The 18,515-nt window shown below is 36.9% G+C and overlaps 1 protein-coding gene across 16 annotated transcripts in view; it reads right to left on the minus strand.

Annotated features, from left to right (window-relative positions):
• The window catches only part of IKZF2 (IKAROS family zinc finger 2), a 190,458-nt gene that overhangs the window by 48,033 nt on the left and 123,910 nt on the right, over window positions 1-18,515 (minus strand). For 15 of the 16 annotated variants that reach the window (XM_070458603.1, XM_020881198.2, XM_020881200.2 and 12 more), the window contains 2 exons: window positions 16,497-16,763; window positions 9,895-10,062 (listed from right to left, as the gene is read on the minus strand). In XM_070458603.1, coding sequence (XP_070314704.1) covers window positions 9,895-10,062; window positions 16,497-16,763 — 435 coding nt within the window. The remainder of the gene's footprint in view (window positions 1-9,894; window positions 10,063-16,496; window positions 16,764-18,515) is intronic. The other variant, XM_020881199.2, reaches the window with a different exon arrangement.

Consider the following 18,515-nt stretch of genomic DNA (forward strand, 5'->3'; position numbering starts at 1 on the left):
TGTTTTTAATTGATAAACTACCTTGTTTTGCTCTGTCAGGTAAAAGATTTAATTAAACAAATAATCCATAGGATGTGCCTTGTACAAGGCTATAGAGAGTTCAAGAAATTCCAGACATGACCTGTCATAACCTAACTATTAGGATTATACAATCAAAATCAAAACACTGCCTTGTGCCTCTAGAGCAGTGGTCCCCAACCTTTTTGCACCAGAGACTGGTTTTATGGAAGACACTTTTTTCTACAAACTGGGGGTGGGGGTATGGTTTCAGGATGATTCAAGCATGTTAACACTTGTTGTGCAATTTATTTCTATTATTATTAAGATCATCAGGCATTAGATCATGGAGGTTGGGGACCCTGTCTCTAGAGTATGCAAGAAAATTCCAAATAGAAACTTTCAGCTTGCATGGGACCTTATAGGGCTTTAAAAAAAAAGAGGAAGAAAGAAAAGAGCCAACATTTATTGAATGTATACTATATTGGATGTATCCATCCCAAAGGAAAATTAGTCCTGAATATTCATCGAAAGGATGAATGCTGAAGCCAAAACTGCAATACTTTGGCCACCTGAAGTGAAGAACTGACTCATTTGGAAAGACCCTGATGCTGGGAATGATTGAAGATAGGAGGAGAAGAGGATGACAGAGGATGAGATGGTTGGCTGGCATCACCATATCAATGAACATGAATTTGAGTAAGCTCTGGGAGTTGGTAATGGACAGGGAAGCCTGGCATACTGCAGTCCATGGGGTCGGAAAGAGTCGGACACGACTGAGCGACTGATCTGATACTGATGCTATACCCCAGATATTTTTCTAAGTGTTTTCTCATATTTCTCTATGACATATAAAATGTCATAGAAATATGTAAGTGCACATCAAAACCAACCTCATTATTAACCAATCTACTGGAAGGAAAATGTTCTAACCTAAAACAAAGGAAACAAAGATGCAATATAAATACCCTAGAACACAACAGCTAACTAAAGAAAATAAAACAAGGAGCACTCATTACCCAAGGTAAGGGCTGGTATGGAGGACGAGAAAGCAAGTTACGCTGTACTAATAATATTATTCATAAAAAACTGAAATTCAAATTAAAATCATTACATTACACTTAATACCCTATACTAGTAAGTTTAAGCACTAGTTCTTATATTTAGCTTATCTGTGACATATTCTTTTTCACCTCCTTAGTCATTTTTCACCTTTTTCTGCTCTGCTTCTGCAAAAAGCTAATTTATATCAGTTTCATCCAATGGCTCCTTTGTCCCCTGGCTTCTGGTCATGCTCATCTAACATAAGGTATTAGCAAAAGAAACAGTACAGAAGCTGCCTGCCAATGCAGGAGACATAAGGTTCAATCACAGGGTCGGGAAGATCCTCTGGAGAAGGAAATGGCAACCCACTGCAGTATTCTTGCCTATAGAATCCCATGGACAGAGGAGCCTGTGGGCTATGGACCATGGGGTAGCAAACAGTCAGACACGACTGGGCGACTAACATACATCAGCAAAAGAGGAGAGATGCAAAGAGTGAGGCCAAGCTGTTTATTCCTCAGTCACAGGTTAGTAGGGGTATATTCCTCCACTGAAGGTCAGTTTCGAAACCATCTCCTACCTCTCCTAATTTCAGTGACCTCTTCCAGGTGGTGCAGTTGGTAAAGAATCTGCCTGTTAAGGAAGGAGACACAGTACATGTGGGTTCAATCCCTGTATTGTGGATACATCTCCTTCCTGACAGGAGATGTCAGGAAGATCTCCTGGAGGAGGAAATGGCAACCCACTCCAGTATTCTTGCCTGTAAAGTTCTATGGACAGAGGAGCCTAGCAGGATGCAGTCCATGGAGTCACAAAGAGTCGGACAAGACAGAGTGCAAACACACACACACACACACACACACACCACACTTTAGACATGGGATTGCTAATGGCTTCCTAATACTGCAGCCTTACAGTATTTCAACTGTTCCTTGTTCCTAATACTGCAGCCTTACAATATTTCAACTTTTCCTTGTTGGTTCCTTTTATGTCTACTCATTCTCCTGTAAATTTTATTGCCCTGTCAACGTCTCCTGCATTTTCTCCGTTTGAGTGTCTCATTGCTTTCCTATCAAGGCCCTGATGCTAGTTATTGGTAGCAAGAGTGGCCTAAGGCCTTAGACAGTCCACAAGGCATTTTGACATTGAGTTTCTCATGCTTGAAGAGAACAGGAGGGCCACCTAACAGGAAGTTTGTGAAATCCGAGTAATTCTATGCATGTGCTGGCAACCTGATTACTCAGATTATCACTGATGGTATCATAGAATGAAGTGCAGATGAAAGGAAGACTTTTGAAGCTGTGGTCTTTATTTGCTAAAAGGACAGCAGAGGTGTCTGTGTGAAGACTGTAGTGTTACATGGCTACTTCTGTTAGCCCAGAGGATTATATGAAGGAGAAAGAACAAATTGAAGGTCCTGAATGTTCAAGTTAGAATGGAGGTGAAAGAGTAAAATTCTGTTATCTTTAAAACACTCCTTATTTACTTAAGGCTCAGGTAAATAAGGCTGAAGATCAACTCCAGAATTTGATTTGAAGGGTGATGGGATTGCCATACTGAATACAATGGGCAAAACCAATACCATTAGGTCTTTTTCTAAATCTATTTTTAATAACTTTATCTATTTTTAAATCTACTGTCTGTGCTGGATTTTCATTGCTCTTCTCTAGTTGTGGCAACTGGGGCTGCCCTCTAGCTCCAGTGCATGGGCTTCTCCTTGTGGTGGCTTCGCTTGTTGCTGAGCACTGGCTCTGGGGCGTGTGGGCTCAGTAGTTGTGGCACACAGGCTTAGCTACTCCATGGCACATGAGATCTTCCCACACCCGGGATCAAACTGGCGACTCCTGCCTTGGCAGGCAGATTCCTCACCACTGGACCACCAGACAGGCCCACCATTAGTTCTTGATAATGGGATAACGATGGGGAAAGAGTGAAACACATGTTGATACCAGGTGATGAAATACTAAGGCTCAGAATGTTGAACTCCAAAAACCCTACAGAACCTGACTTGCCAGAAGACACATTTGTCTTCACCCCTTCCCATTCCATTCAAGGAAACCAACACTCACATAAATCAGCATTCTCATATAGTAAGAGGACTTCCAATTGGTTCAGAGAATGGCAGTTCTTTTCAGAACTCATTTCTATTACCATTCACAATCCCCAGGCTCATGACAAGTTAGATCCTAATATAGCCAAAGTCAAGGGATATCTAGGAGGCGACAACCTTATACACTGAAATAACTGCAAATCTTTACCAATTTTTGTCAGTAATAGTCCAGTTAGCATGTAAGGGAATGGATTGATTCTAAGGATTTCAAATCAAGAAGGTGAACTACAATGTTAGATCAGGCCAATTTATCTATAGGAACATTCATCTGGGATTTAGTATTTTATTGTCTTGAGCAGGTGGGAGTGACTGGTTAGTTGAACCTTTGATTCAATGATAGCTTACACAGTAAAAAAGTTGAAATGGCAGAATGTTCTCGGCATAGCAAAGTAAAATTCCAAAATCTCAAGAAAGTAAGAATATTAGAAAGGATCTATTACTAACAACAATACCCCACAAGAGCCAGTGGGACACCTCCTTCACCAAAGAATTACACTGGTAAGGAAATAACCAGCATGCTTGAGAAGCTTCCTGGTAACTGTCTTCTCTAGGCTGGAGAGAACAATGATAGATGTTGCAAACAGATCTGAGCTTCTTAATTTAATGGTATCTATTGTGATCTTCTGAGATGGCAGAAGCTATGTGGTAGAAATTAATTTCAGGAAGGTGAGATTACCTTAACAACCACAGGGATGGGGTGAAAATCAATGTGTTTTGTGCCACAGGGTTCTATGGAAATGGCTAATGGGTTTCAGATTCCCCAAGAATGAAAGACACTTAGAATACCAAGCTGCTAGCTGTCTTACATGGACGGAAACACTCTAGGTCTTGTGGGAAAAATTCAGTCACCATAGTGGGATTCATGATCTCTTAGCCACTGCCTAGACCTAAGTATATTCACATATCCAGAGTCACGTAATTTTAGGTGGAGACAAAGTCCATGAACCCGGCCATAGCTGTATGCTATGAATTTCCCTCATAGCCATTTCAGAACCACCTGTGGACGTTTATGACAGTGACTGTGGACTGGGAGAAGGACAATAACAAATCCTTCCACAGGTTATAAGGCAGTTGTATTACATTAGCTCTGAATTGCCATTAATCCCTGGAAACCAAAATATGACTGTGGCCCACCAGTCCCATAAGTGGGAGCTTATGGAGGCCAAGATATATATGGAGACTTCACCCGAGCCCATCTAACAGTACCATAGGAATAAGTGCACTCAGTAATGGAAAGAATCCTTATATCGGTTCCCTGACCCAGGGTAGGAGGGCTATTATAAAAAGGCAAGAACAGTGCTGTCTAATGCAAAATGAATCACATATATAATTTAAAATTTTCTAATAGCCGCATTTTTAAAAGGTGGAATTAATTTTCATAATATATTTAATAAATACCATTTCAACACATGGAATCAACCATATGTGTGTGCTCAGCGTCAGTCATATTGGACTCTCTGTGACATTATGGACCGTAGCCTACCAGGCTCCTCTGTCCATGGGACTTTCCTGGCAAAAGTACTGGACAGGGGCTGCCATTTCCTCCTCCAGGGGATCTTCCCGACCCGGGGACTGAACCAGTCTCCTGTACTGCAGGAGGATTCTTTACCACTGGGCCACAGGAAAGCCCACATGTACAGGTGCTTAATACCCACACATGCCTAGTGGCTACCACACTGGAGACCACAGCCCTCGAACTGTCACTTCTTCCAAGACAGTAAACTAAAACTGAAAGATGCAAGGGTGGTCATTCCTACTACAAACCCATTTAAACTCTTTGTCAGGCTAATGCAAGACCTAGATGGTTCCATGGATGAATGAAGATTTAGTTACACTAAAATGGCAAATACAGAGCAGTTTTAGCTATAGTATCTTTGTTGGAGCATTTTAACATAGTCCCTGACACCATGTATGGAACTACCAGCTTAATTTCTTTTAAAAGTAATTCCTTATCAATAAAGATAATCAGAAGCAGTTTGCCTTTACAATGCAGGGACAACATACTTTCACCATCTTACCCTAAGGCTAGGTCAACTCTCCTCTCTTTGCCATAATATAGGGCAAAGAAATCTTGTTCATCTTGACATCTCACATAACATCAACCTAGGGCATTACCTTCATGGTATTATTGGATTTGGTGAGCAGGAAGTAGTAAACACTAAAATGTCTCATTAAGATATATGCTGGAGGATAGGAGGTGATCTCTATGAAAAGTTGAGACACCTGCAGCACTGGTGAAATTTTGGGGGCCCAGCAATGCAGGCATGTGAAAACAGAGCCTCTACAGTAAGTGATAAGTTGCTGTACCTTGTACCTTTCATCATGAAGGAGGAGGCAGAAAATGTGGTGCCCCCTCTTTGAATTTCAGAGACAAGATATACTATGTTTGGGTATTCCGCTCTGATGCACGTATTCGATAATCCACAAGGCTGTCAACCTTGAGAGTGGACTGGGGCAAGAAAGGTATACTGGGACTGCAGTATACCTCTGCTGCAGTGAAAGCTGCCATGTAGACCTCTGGCTCTAGGATCCAGCAATGCCACGGTTTTTGGAAATGCATGTGTCAAGCAAAGATGGTGTGTGATGTAATTGCTACTGCAGGATCGGAGTGTAGATCCCCAATGGAGGAAATATACGTGATCGTCTCAGTAATGATCTGCCAATTGAAAAGTGCCTCCTAATTTGCTATTGGACTCTTGTTAAGACTGAGTATTAGGACATGAAACTCCAAATGACTGTGTGGCTCAAACTATACAAAATGAACTATGTGTTAATCTGATTCAATATACAAAATAAGATGTGCATAAGAGCATTTCATTATTAAATGAAATGGACCACACAGGTCTGGGAAGCCCAAGAATATAATTCATGAGCAAGTAGCTCACGTGTCTCTGATACCTGCCACTACTGCTTCACAATCTCTCACAATCTGGCCTCATGGGGTCTTCTCAATGACCAATTAACATAGGATAAAACTGCATGAACCAACCTGTGAATGGACTGCATGGCATTTGGTACTAGCTGCAACTATTGTACTAGAGGCCCAGTGAAGAGGGCTCTCTCTAAATCCTAGTGGTAAAAAGATAACCCCTCCAGCTGTACAGTTTGCATGTAAGAAAAGATAGATGAGGAAATGATAGATGGCATGGCCATATGGTTAAGGACTTGGAAAAACAAGACTGGAAGATTGGAGATAGAAGGTTTGGGGGAGAGTTATGCATATGTGCCTCTCAGAACTGGTACAAAGTGTGACAATATGGCATCTTACATGAATTCCCTCCAGACGGCATCCATTGTGGAGGAGGCTCTGAGTAGTCTGGAAAAGATTATGTGATGGGTGACTCAAAACAATCAGATAATCTATACTATGGGTATCAGATTCTTTACCTAGCTACCCTAGTGCCTGCTTAAGTGGCCCACGTACAAAGTGAAAAGAGGGGCAATGATGGAAACTCTACAGACTTCGACAACGTAGATTTCCCTCACTCTGTGACTAATTTAACTGCCACAACTGCTGATCCACCACCTTCCAATGCTGGGACCCTGATATGGCACTGTTCTCCAAGGGGATCAACTGTCAATTAGTGACTGGCGGATTACAATGAACTTCTTTCCACCTGAAGGAGGGAGAAATTTATTCTCATAGGAATTGATACATATTCAGGATATAGATTTACCCTCCCTTCCTTCGGTGCTTTTGTATGCTCCTCCTCACCTGGATGTAACAGAATGCCTTTAACAACCACTACAGTATTACTTAAAATATTGACTTTAAGCAGGAAATTCTTTTCAAGGCAAAGGAAATATAGCAATGGTCCCAAACCATTTCCAGATTTCACTAGCCATATCTCATGCCACATTATCCAGAATCATTTGGCCAAATGGAGTATACTGGCCCACAAGTGGCATGGTTTATGTATGGCTGCTAGCTAGGAGAAGTTTGAGTATGTTCTACAGGATATGATAAATGCCTAAAGTCATCTATCACCCCCACTGCCACAGAGCATAAGTTTGATTACAAAGAGGTAGTAGTGGCCACAATACATCAAATAACCCATTTAAAGGGTTTTTGCTTCCTGTGCTGAAACCTTGGGATTGCTGATTTTGGAGATCTCAATGCCCAAAAGTTTCCACCAGGGACCAGAGTTCTGTTACTATTTTATTGAAAGCTGAGACTGCTCCCTGCCTATATGGGGCATTTCAAGCTGCTGAATTAACAGAAAGAGAAGTAGGCTGGTAAATTTTCCAGATTACCAAAATGATTTGGGGTTGTTGCTATATGATATGGGCAAGGACAACTAAGTTAGAAGCTCAGCACATTTATTGGGACACCTCTAACAAAAACTTGTCCAATAATTCTGGTTATTGAAAAGCTATAGTAATCCAAGGAAGAAAAGGTCCCCAAATAATCATAATGTTTAGGAATTAGGCTGTGGATCACCTATCAAAGAACCTTGGACAGCCCAGGTGCTAGGAAAGTAAGGGGAAGATGGAATCAGCAGTGGATGAAGAAAGGTATAATGACCAACTTGAGCTTTTTGATCAGTTAGAGAAGCATGGACTTTGGCAGCTATGTTTTATGCTTCATCTATTATAAACAGCATTGGTGATGGCTAGTATTTCAAATTCAAAGTATGTCTGAGCTGATATCACACCTTAATAAAGCAGTAGGTGGATGACACCCATTTGTCCCTTTCATAAACTCCCCTTATTAGGCAATTTGAGCATATTTATTTATATATCTGCAAAAGCCATAACTTAGTATACCAAATTGCAAAATCATAATGGTAATTATAGAGACATATCTTTTTTTTGAACCTTAAAGTAGCAAAGTATTTATTTACAAAATTTACAGTTTCATAGGGAATGACCTAGCTGTGAAGTGGTTAGGGCTCCATGTTTTCACTGCAGGGTCACAGGTTTGATCCCTGGTAGAGGAACTAAGATCTTGCAAGTCATACAGAACAGCCAAAAATAAAAAATTAGAGTTTCTTAGAAAAGCTTTGCTCTATGCACATAAACTTTATAATTATATTGAACCACATAAACTATGGTGTCTGGCCATGCCAAAGGCAACGTAAGGGGCTTACTTCTGAGCACCATCATCCCCCCCCCTCACTCCACTAGACATCAAACAGGAGTCCCTAGATGAGCCATGCCGAATATGTGCAAAGAAACTGAGTGTAGCTTCCCAGCTCAGTCTAATACAAAAACCAAGGTGTCTTGACTTCTTAGACACTACCCACAGGGATAAACCTCTTAAAAGAGCAAAAAAAGAAATCAAGGAAACAGAAATTGAGATGAAGGTTAAATGCCTTCTGGAGGCTTCACCAGACAATGAACCTTCCAGAAGCAATCTAGCAATCACTAGGTAGAGTAAATGTATACATCAAACCATGATACTTAAAACAACACAATTTTGTAAATTTTGTAAAGAGTGAAATACATGCTTACAGCTATATTTTTGCCTCAACTTCATTCCCATGGAAAGCTATGTTTTGTATTAATATAATCCTTGGTTAACTGACTAATACTTTAATAAGCCAGAGCTCATGGCCAGCTAAAGGAAATAACTGTCAGGTCTTAAAAGTATCTTTCAGTAAAGAATACTTCTTATAATAAAACAATACCACTTTAATATATAATTTTCATAGCATAATTTCTAAATAAAATATAATGTGTCATGGTTGGAAACTGCCTTAAGTCAGGGAAGAGTATAAAGCATATACTTAAAATATTTTAATATTTTAATATTTCATCAATTTATTTTTTAATCGAGTTAATGTCTAGAATAGTTTTACATATTTCACATTCATGTTAAAAAAACTGGGTAAAGTCTTAAGGATTAATAGGAAAAATGTAAAGAAAGATAATACAAGCATTATCTCACAACCCACAGTACTCTGTCAATTTGTCAATGTAGATGAAAATATCACTTTCATGATATCTTCATATTAAAATTAAATTTTAATATGTCATTATGAACAGAAGGAGCATATAAAACTGACTTGAGAGTATTCTATATTAATTTTCCACCTTTAACTTCTTGGTTATGGTAATTCATGCTAAAATTCAAATGAAATTCATTCAGATTTCTAATCATTCTTTTGCTTTTATGCACTATATTCTGGCATTTAAAAAAATCAAACAGTCTAGATTTTTCTAATGATGATTTATAGAGAAGCAGAGAAAAGTTTCAGAGAGCATCCAGTGACTATAGTTTGAAAGTTAAAGAAACAAGGAGAGTTAAAATGAAATATAAAATACCCTCACAGCCAATTTTCTAATGAACATAATATTTTCAAGTTTAAAATAGTTATATTTGACAACCTTTGAAGTCCCAGCCCAGGTACTCTATCAGTCAAAAAAATCACAGCTTTCCTCTCCTCTATGCTAACATCAACATTTTTTTACTGGGTTTTCCATTATTCTGGATTAACCACAATTACTTCATTAATAACTATAAAATTTAAAAATTATAGAAAATTTATGTAACAGCTGTTTTCATCAATGTCTTAAAACTCTTCAGTTGAAAGTACTCCTTTCTGCCAAGTCTATAAATCTAAAAAAGGAGGGCCAAATGCATCCTGCAAAATCTGTCAGTTATTCAATGTATAAAAAAAAAAAAAATCTACTACATTCTCAGCTATGTACCAAAGCTATAAGTTACTTTGAATTATTTTGTAGCACACTTCTGAATTCCCACATCTTAGTTTTCTTCTTAAAGAGCTGGTGGCACTTACCAGAGTGGGTCCTGAGGTGTCCTGTGAGGGCGTCCCTTCTTCTACAGGCATAGCTACAGAAAGGACATTTGAACGGCTTCTCTCCAGAGTGTAACTTTATGTGTCTCAGAAGGTTGCCCTTCTGAGTAAAAGAAGCTCCACACTGGTTACAATGAAAGGGACGTTCACCTGCAGAAGGGTAAAGAGGTAGGGAAGATCAAGTAGGTTATGTGCCAGTGACTAATTGGATCTACAATGTTAACCAAAGCTAGTTTTCTGTGCTGAGAATGTCCATCTCCCTCCTATGTCATCTAAACCTTTATCTTCCTCAAATTTGCTTTGCTAACACCAAAGTTCCAAACTTTAGGTCAAATGCCATTTCCTTTCTTCATATAAATTTTACAAGATTCTTGTCACTGACTGGAAAGAACAACAATCAGAACATTGGCCACTGGTTGAACAAATAGGCGCCATCAATTAACTGGTATTACAGGTTTTTTTACATACAGTATTTCAAACCACAGGATGGCATTACTAATTTTGCATTAATAACTTCAATTTACAAATAAACAAATGGAAGTTCAAATATCAAAGCATCTGATTATAGCCACAGATAATAAGTACTGGAGTTGATCATGACTCTTGGTCAATCTGACTGCAAAATCTTGCTCTCTTTATTGTACCATGTTATTATCTCTTAAAAAAAAAAAAATGACTGAAACTTTGAGCTGAAAAGGACCTATAGTCTAACTCTCTAGTTGATCATTTTCTTATCAGGGGGCCAAAGAGATTCAATGAATGAACTGGGTTACAAAGCTCATTACCACAAAAATCTCAAAATAGAGCTGAGGTCTATCGATTTACCCAGTCACTAACAATAAAACCTGTGGCAAAATTTCCTGATAGAATCAGAGAAAATCCAAAGAAAATTATTCGTCCAGATATTTCCTGTACATATATTCTCTTTTTCTTGTGAAAATATCTTATTCGATGGGAACACTTTCTACTATTACTGATATTGCTCTAAAATTGTTTAAGCCAGAATTATCGATTGTCAACCAACAGCCATCAACTGGCTGTCAACAGAGTCATCAAAGGTAAAAACATGTAGTTTGGTGAGGGTGTGAAACTGGCAAGTAGGATCAAACTAATAACATCACCAAACCATCATGAACTACTCCCTTTAAATATGTCTATCTTAAGATAGACATAAAATTATAAATATGTAAATAATACATATGTGTTAAAACTCAACACTAGAATAAGAATTAAATTAAAAAACAATTCCCTTTTGGTTGAACTAGACCATGTCTGTACTTGAGGTTAGATAATGACTATAATTTTAATAGTTCTCAAAAAATTTTACACTGAATTGTCAAGTTTCTTATCCTTAGCTGAAACATTCATAATAACAGTGAATAATGAAACTACAATATATTTGGGGGAGGACTTTCAAATAATACAAACTCAATGATTCTTTTTATTAAAGAAAGCTAGGAGGGATAAATAAAATAAACTATGGTCACCTTCTAGCAGTTCCCACTGCATTCTATCATATAGATTATAAAGCCTAAAGAAAAACTGACAGATCAGATGTATCTTAAATTCTGTAATTATTGCTCATTCTGGAATGTAATGAGATATATTTAAAAAAAAAGTAACCTCTGTGTGTGTGGGTAGCAAAATTTTAGGTTTTTTCTTTGGACATCTTATGATGTAAGCTTACAAAAAGTCCCTATATTTATGATTGAAAAAGAATTATCCACAATGTTAAAGTTGCCTTAAATTTTATCTAGTTTAATTTCTTTGATTCATTTGGTAAAACTGAAAAATTGGCACTAAATACATGTTAAAATGGAGACATTTAACCTAAAACCTCTCATATGATATCTTATAAATTAAAAATAAATCTAATTTTGGTAAATCATTTTTTAAATTTTATACACACAGACATACACACATATAAAACTTAATTCTTTGACTTTTTTCAATGGAATAACAGCCTAAAGGTTTTTAAAATCAGAATATTCTACTCCCCACTCATGTCATGGAATTAGTAATAAAAAGGAAAGAGGATTTTATTATTGAGATTAACTTTTTAGAGTAAAAAAATAGCAAATGCAAATTACACATTTTAATAAATATATTTGATTTAACTTTTGAAATCTAAGGTTTCCCAGGCAATAACAAATTAGTACTCAATAACTTTAAAACAAATTAATATTTTGAACAAAAATACCTGAAACCACAATTGCCTTGGGAAGATACTCCTAGTAGAATACTAAATTTAATTTTATTTAAGCCTCCTACAATCTTTGAGTTGAAATATTTTAAAATCCCTAATTTAGGTTACTGAACTCATCATTCAAAATAATGCTAATCTGAAAAATAACAGTAAGGATCACTTTTTAAAAATAACTATTAATTCACTTAATTATGAGACTAATGACAGGGTAATTTAGTTGTTACATTTACAAAATACTCCAGATATCCTCAAATATTTTTAATAAGAATTATTTCTGTATTTATATGATCATCTTAAAGGGGTAGGAGAAATGTCTAATTATAGCCAGAAACATTGCCCTGTTGCTGAGTAAGTCTTAGTGAGCAGGCATTTGCTAATTCTGTTCCCATGGCCATGGGAAGGGAAGAAAGAGGCATGAGGAAGGTAATGGTCATGAGCCCATTTTTGGTAAGAGGAAAGAGACTATGGCAATAATGCACTTTGATTTCAAGCAAATGAAGCTTTGAGAAATAATGATTTTCCTGGCTTACATCTTATGTGTAAAATTACCTGATAATTAACTAAAAGGTTCAGTTGACTAACTATATTGTCTATGTAACTTGAAACAATACATCTCAGTTATTTTTTAATAATTTGATTTTCTTTTAATACATAGACTGAATCAGTCCTTTTCAAGTTGGTTTAAATATATATTAAACATTACATATTGTCTAAAATATATATATTAATCACATTCTTCACAAGTAAACAAAAACAACTTTCAGGAGATATTTACAAACTTACTAAACATATCATTAACACTATAGAGTAAATTCAATTCAAAAACATTAGGTAGGCTATTGTATCTGTGATAATCTTCCAATGGGTAGGCACCGAAGTCTGTATTAAGAACTCTGGATTCAGGAGAACAATTAAGATGTAGTCATGTAGCCACATTATTGTTCATTTCCGTCCTAAATCTGTTTCTTTTTTTTTTTTTAATCAATGTACTCATCTAGTCAAGGACCATTTTTATTCATTGAATGAAGTTATCTACTATTCTTATAATGGAATAAATTATATTTCAATATTTTATGTATTTTCATAAACACATTTCTAGATCTGAGTTTATTCAATTGAAATGCAAATATACATGCATCAGTTTACTTTGGTGAATCAAAGGCAGAGGGTATGCCTGTGTTGGCTGGAACCACCACCTACAAATACGAAAAATCCCAACTATGTGTAGAGAGGGCCTTGGAGTAAGAGAATGGTTCCACAAAGCTGCAATGGACAAAATATGGTGTTGAAAACTTAAGTTACAAAGATGAGAGTACTCTACCTCAAAGAGAGGCAAAATTAAGAATATTCTATATTTATAGTGTTTGTATCAACTTGTGTTCATGCGTGAATTGATTTACTACCCCTACTTCTTTTCCTCTCACTTCATTCCCAGTGAAGAGTGCCTGGAGTATCCGATGACAATATTACCTGATTACCTACTAAAGTAGCAATACCAAAGAGGTAACACCAAGCCATTAATAAGGCACTGGAACTGACACTTTAGTAGAGCATGAAAGAGGAAGAAAAAGAAGTGAATTAGAGCTGATACTCCATGTCATTTGAATAAACTGGGTGATTGTGTATTTTTTCCACTATCAATTTGATATTAGACATTCTGTGAGCTAAAAACACAGAAGCCTATGTTTCTCAAAGGGATTTAAGGATTGAAGACAGTGTCTTTTATATTAGCAAGCTATAAATAGTTGGTGAAAGGGGGAAGTTCTAAAATGAAGATAGTTCATCAAATTAAGGAGGAAACATTTGCTTAATGTCTATATTTCAACTTCATTTTTTGCCAATCTAAAGAAACACAAATAGACTTTCTATTCTCACAGTGCTAAAATGGAATTGAAAATGTCATGACCCACTAAGACACATAAACTGGGTCATCAGAAATACACATAAAAATGGCTAATTTAAAGACACATCACAATTTCATGGTTAACAATGTGTCGCAGGAAGCCCAAGCACCTCTATGAATTGTTAGTAATTTTTAACAAAAAACCACCCAGATCTGAGAAAAGTGTAAAAATTTCCCAATACTCTAATAAATATTTATTAGTATTAAAAATTCATAGAGTCCCAAGAAAATTTTTTAGAAGTCTGTTTAGTTTATTTTCCTTGTCTTTACCAACTGAGTGAATCCTATAATTCCAGGACTCATGGAAATCTGTGTAACTATTTAGAAATAGTTTCCTGGTGGCTCAGACGGTAAAGCGTCTGCCTACAATAAAGGAGACCGGGGTTCAATCCCTGGGTCGGGCAGATCTCCTGGAGAAGGAAATGGCAACCCACTCCAGTATTCTTGCCTGGAAAATCCCACGGACAGGGGAGGCTATAGTCCATGGGGTCGCACAGAGTCGGACACGACTAAAGCGACTTAGCACCAGCAGCAGCAGCAACTCTACTTTATAGTAAATATCGAATGGACAGTACAGTAGGTGGGTAATTATTTCTGCATATAAACCAAAAATCCTCCTGAAAGTCACTGTAAATACACTGAAATATCAATTAACCTAAATTTTCAACAGAGTACACTCAGATTTTTTTAATGTTCTTAACTCAGACCAAAAAAGGTTTACTAAAAATGTTACAAAAATTTTTTAAATATATTTTTCAGCTTTAAAATGAATACTATTTGCAATTCAACTGTAAAGTCACTCTACTAATTTTATTTAGTTTCTACATTGCTAGATGTGAGACGGAGACATCCCAAAGTGTGTTATTTCCCTCAATATAATCTCTCTGAGATGACGGGTGTATCATAACTTTGCGGATCTCTTCTTTTAGAACTGCAGTTAGAATAACTTCATGAGCATAGAAACGAAGTAGACTCATATTTTAGAGTATTTTTCTTTCTTCTTACCAACATCATACTTAGCTTGATCTTTTAATTTTATCCATGAGGCATTTCCAACAATTAAAAGAAAAATCATCTTTACTAGTAATACAAATATTACTATAAATTCCAAAAAATATTTTAAAAATATGGTGCTATTTAAAAAGGAAATTCAAAACAAAAAGTAAAAATGTAACTGACTGTATGATTGGATAAGAGTGTAGGCCCTGAAGTTGATGATTTCAATTAAGGTAACAGTGATTCTAATGTGTAGTTTTTCATGATAATGAAACTATCAGCCTTAGAGTACTGATATATGAAGCACAGAATATTTGAACAAAACCACTTTGGACATCAGGAAACACTGAGTCTAGCCTCAAAATGCTCTTAACTACATAAGGGATGATGGATAAGTCACTTAACTGTTTTGGGCTTCATTTTCTTCATGAGTAAATGAGAAGTTTGGACTAAGAAGATGTCAATGTCCCCAGGCTCTCTTGTGTTTTAAACAACTACTTACTAAACTGATTACTTAGAAGTCTTTTAAATCAATGTCTTTACTATGATTCTCTTCCAAAAGAGCATCATATTTTAAAATTCAGAGGGTATGACTTATTACTGCTTTGCACTATAATGCCTCTCTGAATTGTAGTTAAAGCTATCATTACCTTTATATCAAATTTCATATGAATTTGAAACTTTTTAAGAGTCAACGATCCACCTACCTTATCACAGTATCATTTCTTGCATTTACATCAAAAAGAACTTAAATCTTTTACCAAAGGATTTAAAGAGATTTAAATAAGGTCTTGAGTCTCACTGAGTTGGTTTTTCAAGTTACTCAGATGTCTAAAAGTATATTAATCTGAGGTCCTTTTCTTCACCTCATTCTATGATTACACATTTCTACCACCCATTGTTAACATTCTACCCTATGTTATCTCCTTGCAGGAGTTATAGTTAAAAATTACAGGGAAAGGGTGACATCCTGGAACTGGGGAAAATAAGTTTCTGCCTCATACACAGATCCATGGAAGGCCAAGACTGATTGAAAATTGTATTTCAAGAAGTTAATTAGATAAGGTGAAAATGATCCACTGTTATACAAATGCATGAGGACCACATTATAGGATAAACGTTTAGCTAGCAAATTCTATTCTCTGCCCATGGGTATGGTAAAATACGTATAGGAGTACAAAAAGATCAAGTTACACAATGAAATTCTCCTATACCTTTTGAACCCTCATCATATTATTGCTATATTAAGAACTGTGGAAACTGAATCCCAAACTTCTTTTTGAAATGCTATTCAGATCTGAAGGCTGGAAGTCAAGACCCAGGCTACTTGCTGCTTTTCAGCAATCCAATACTAGCAGAATTCTGAAAAAGGAGTTTCACCATTGCCACCCCTGAATAAAAAGGAAAGAGAATAGATGTCAGGTAATATCAACATCAGATGTCACAGGCAGTCATCAGGTTATTCTTTCAGCTGCTTACCAGTGTGACTCCTTTTATGTACCATAAGCACATTGGGCCCAATGCAAACCATGCCACAGACGTCACATTTCAGTTTACCATTCGGAAGCCGGATTCCTCCCTCGCCTTGAAGCTCCTGGACTTTCCTGTTGTCTGCCACCTCGCTGCTTTCAATTAGGGGTTCTTCTAGGCTGCTACCCTCATCATGGCCCCTGATCTCATCTTCGCGGCTCAGGGGTTTCCTGTCACACTCTTCATCACTCTGCATTTCTAGCTTTACTGAATTTGCTGTAATTTAAAGAAGAAAGGAAGACACTTTGAGTGCATGTTATGTGTTGTCACCTACCTCTCTTTCCCACACGTTGCCATTCTATTAATGGCTGGAAATGCTGCAGCATACAGCATATTCTCTACAGAATAAAGTCCATCCCTCATGCAACATTATACGTGCTTTGCTCCAAGGTATTCCGGTGAAGCTTCGGTATGAACGTGAAGATGACCTAGGGAAGCTCAAGGTAAACAGAATGATGCTTGATTTTTACACACGTGTTTTTCTTTAACTCAGGGATGCGCTTTTTAAGCAAGTCCTTAAACAACTGGTATTGTTAGACTTTTGAGTTTGTCACTAAGGTGACTGAGATAGGATTATGAAAAGGACAAGATGAGATACTACTTAACCCACTGAGCTACACCTCTTCTTAACATAACTACACACACACACACACACACACAATTCATAGTCTCTGTTTTCCATTAGAGCACTTGTGTAAACCTGCCTTTGAAATGAGCAAGAGAAACAACTCGGGATATTAAGCCAGCAAATGTCTTAGACACATGAAGTCACCAAGGCAAGGCAAATGTTCTAAAAATCAGACTAAATACATACAGTCAGTTGAGAGCTATATAGATGAAGGACAGAGTGCACAGAACTCACATGCTCCTAAGCGACTCTGTTTTTTTATTTCCTGTGTGAAAAAAGTTCTCTATAGAACATATTAGTCTGCAAATCAAAGTATTCCATCTTTAATCTACGCACACCAAAAAGCAGTGAATGACAGGAATGGCATAGCATGCATGCACGCACTTGTGACTGTTAAGAAATTTAATGCCTTCTGTTTGCTGTTTTTGGATCATCCCACAGAAAAGTTGGAATTTTGTTAGCACAGCCCTCATGCTGGATTGCTGACAGAGTCCTTTCACAGAGCAGAAGCAAGCTTTAAGAGAATACCAGGTTTTACCCACTGATCTTGAAAATTTCTCAAGAAACCATATCAAAGTTACTAAGCAAAACAAATTATTTGGTATTACTTGAATAGAGGAAATATTTTCATAAAAAGGAAGTACATTTTTTTCTCACTGCAATTGTTTTCTTAGAGAAACCACCCCTTCTCTGCCTCTTTCTTAGTTCTTATGACAGGTAGCACGTACTATCAAAATGACTCCTCCATATTCCCTCCATGGAACTCCCCTGTGAACCACAGGCAGTGTGGTACAACATGGGGATCACTACATTTAGTTAGGAGAACTGGCTTTGACATTTACTGCAGCATAATCTTGAACCAGTTATTTAACCTCTGAATCTTATGTCTTTCATTTACAAAGTGGAGATTAATTCAGATTACAGAATCAAGTTTAAGCACAATAGTTTAGCTATTAAGAGCAAAGTTTCTAGCAGTGGCACTTAGTATTATAGAAAGAGTGTCACGTTGTGCATATTACTAAGCTCTCCATGTTCTCCACAAAATCGGGATGATAATGGCACCCACTTCCTAGGACAGATGTAAGCATTAAATGTCTAAATATAAAAAATGGGCTTACTATTATTTTTCTTTGGAAAAAAGTGTTCTTTTTATTCCATAAAGCTTTTGTAAAGATCAATTAACTTAACAGTACATAAACTGACTTAAGAACTACCAAGAGATATACAGCCTTCTTGCCTCATCTCTAATAGAATATATATATCTTGGGTTTTACCATATTTACAAATTAGCACTGCTTTCCTGGGTTTTGAGCAGAGTATGGAAAATATTTTTCCATCTT

This window comes from Odocoileus virginianus, chromosome 30 (genome assembly GCF_023699985.2).
Source record: "Odocoileus virginianus isolate 20LAN1187 ecotype Illinois chromosome 30, Ovbor_1.2, whole genome shotgun sequence".
In the NCBI taxonomy this organism is placed as follows: Eukaryota; Metazoa; Chordata; class Mammalia; order Artiodactyla; family Cervidae; genus Odocoileus; species Odocoileus virginianus.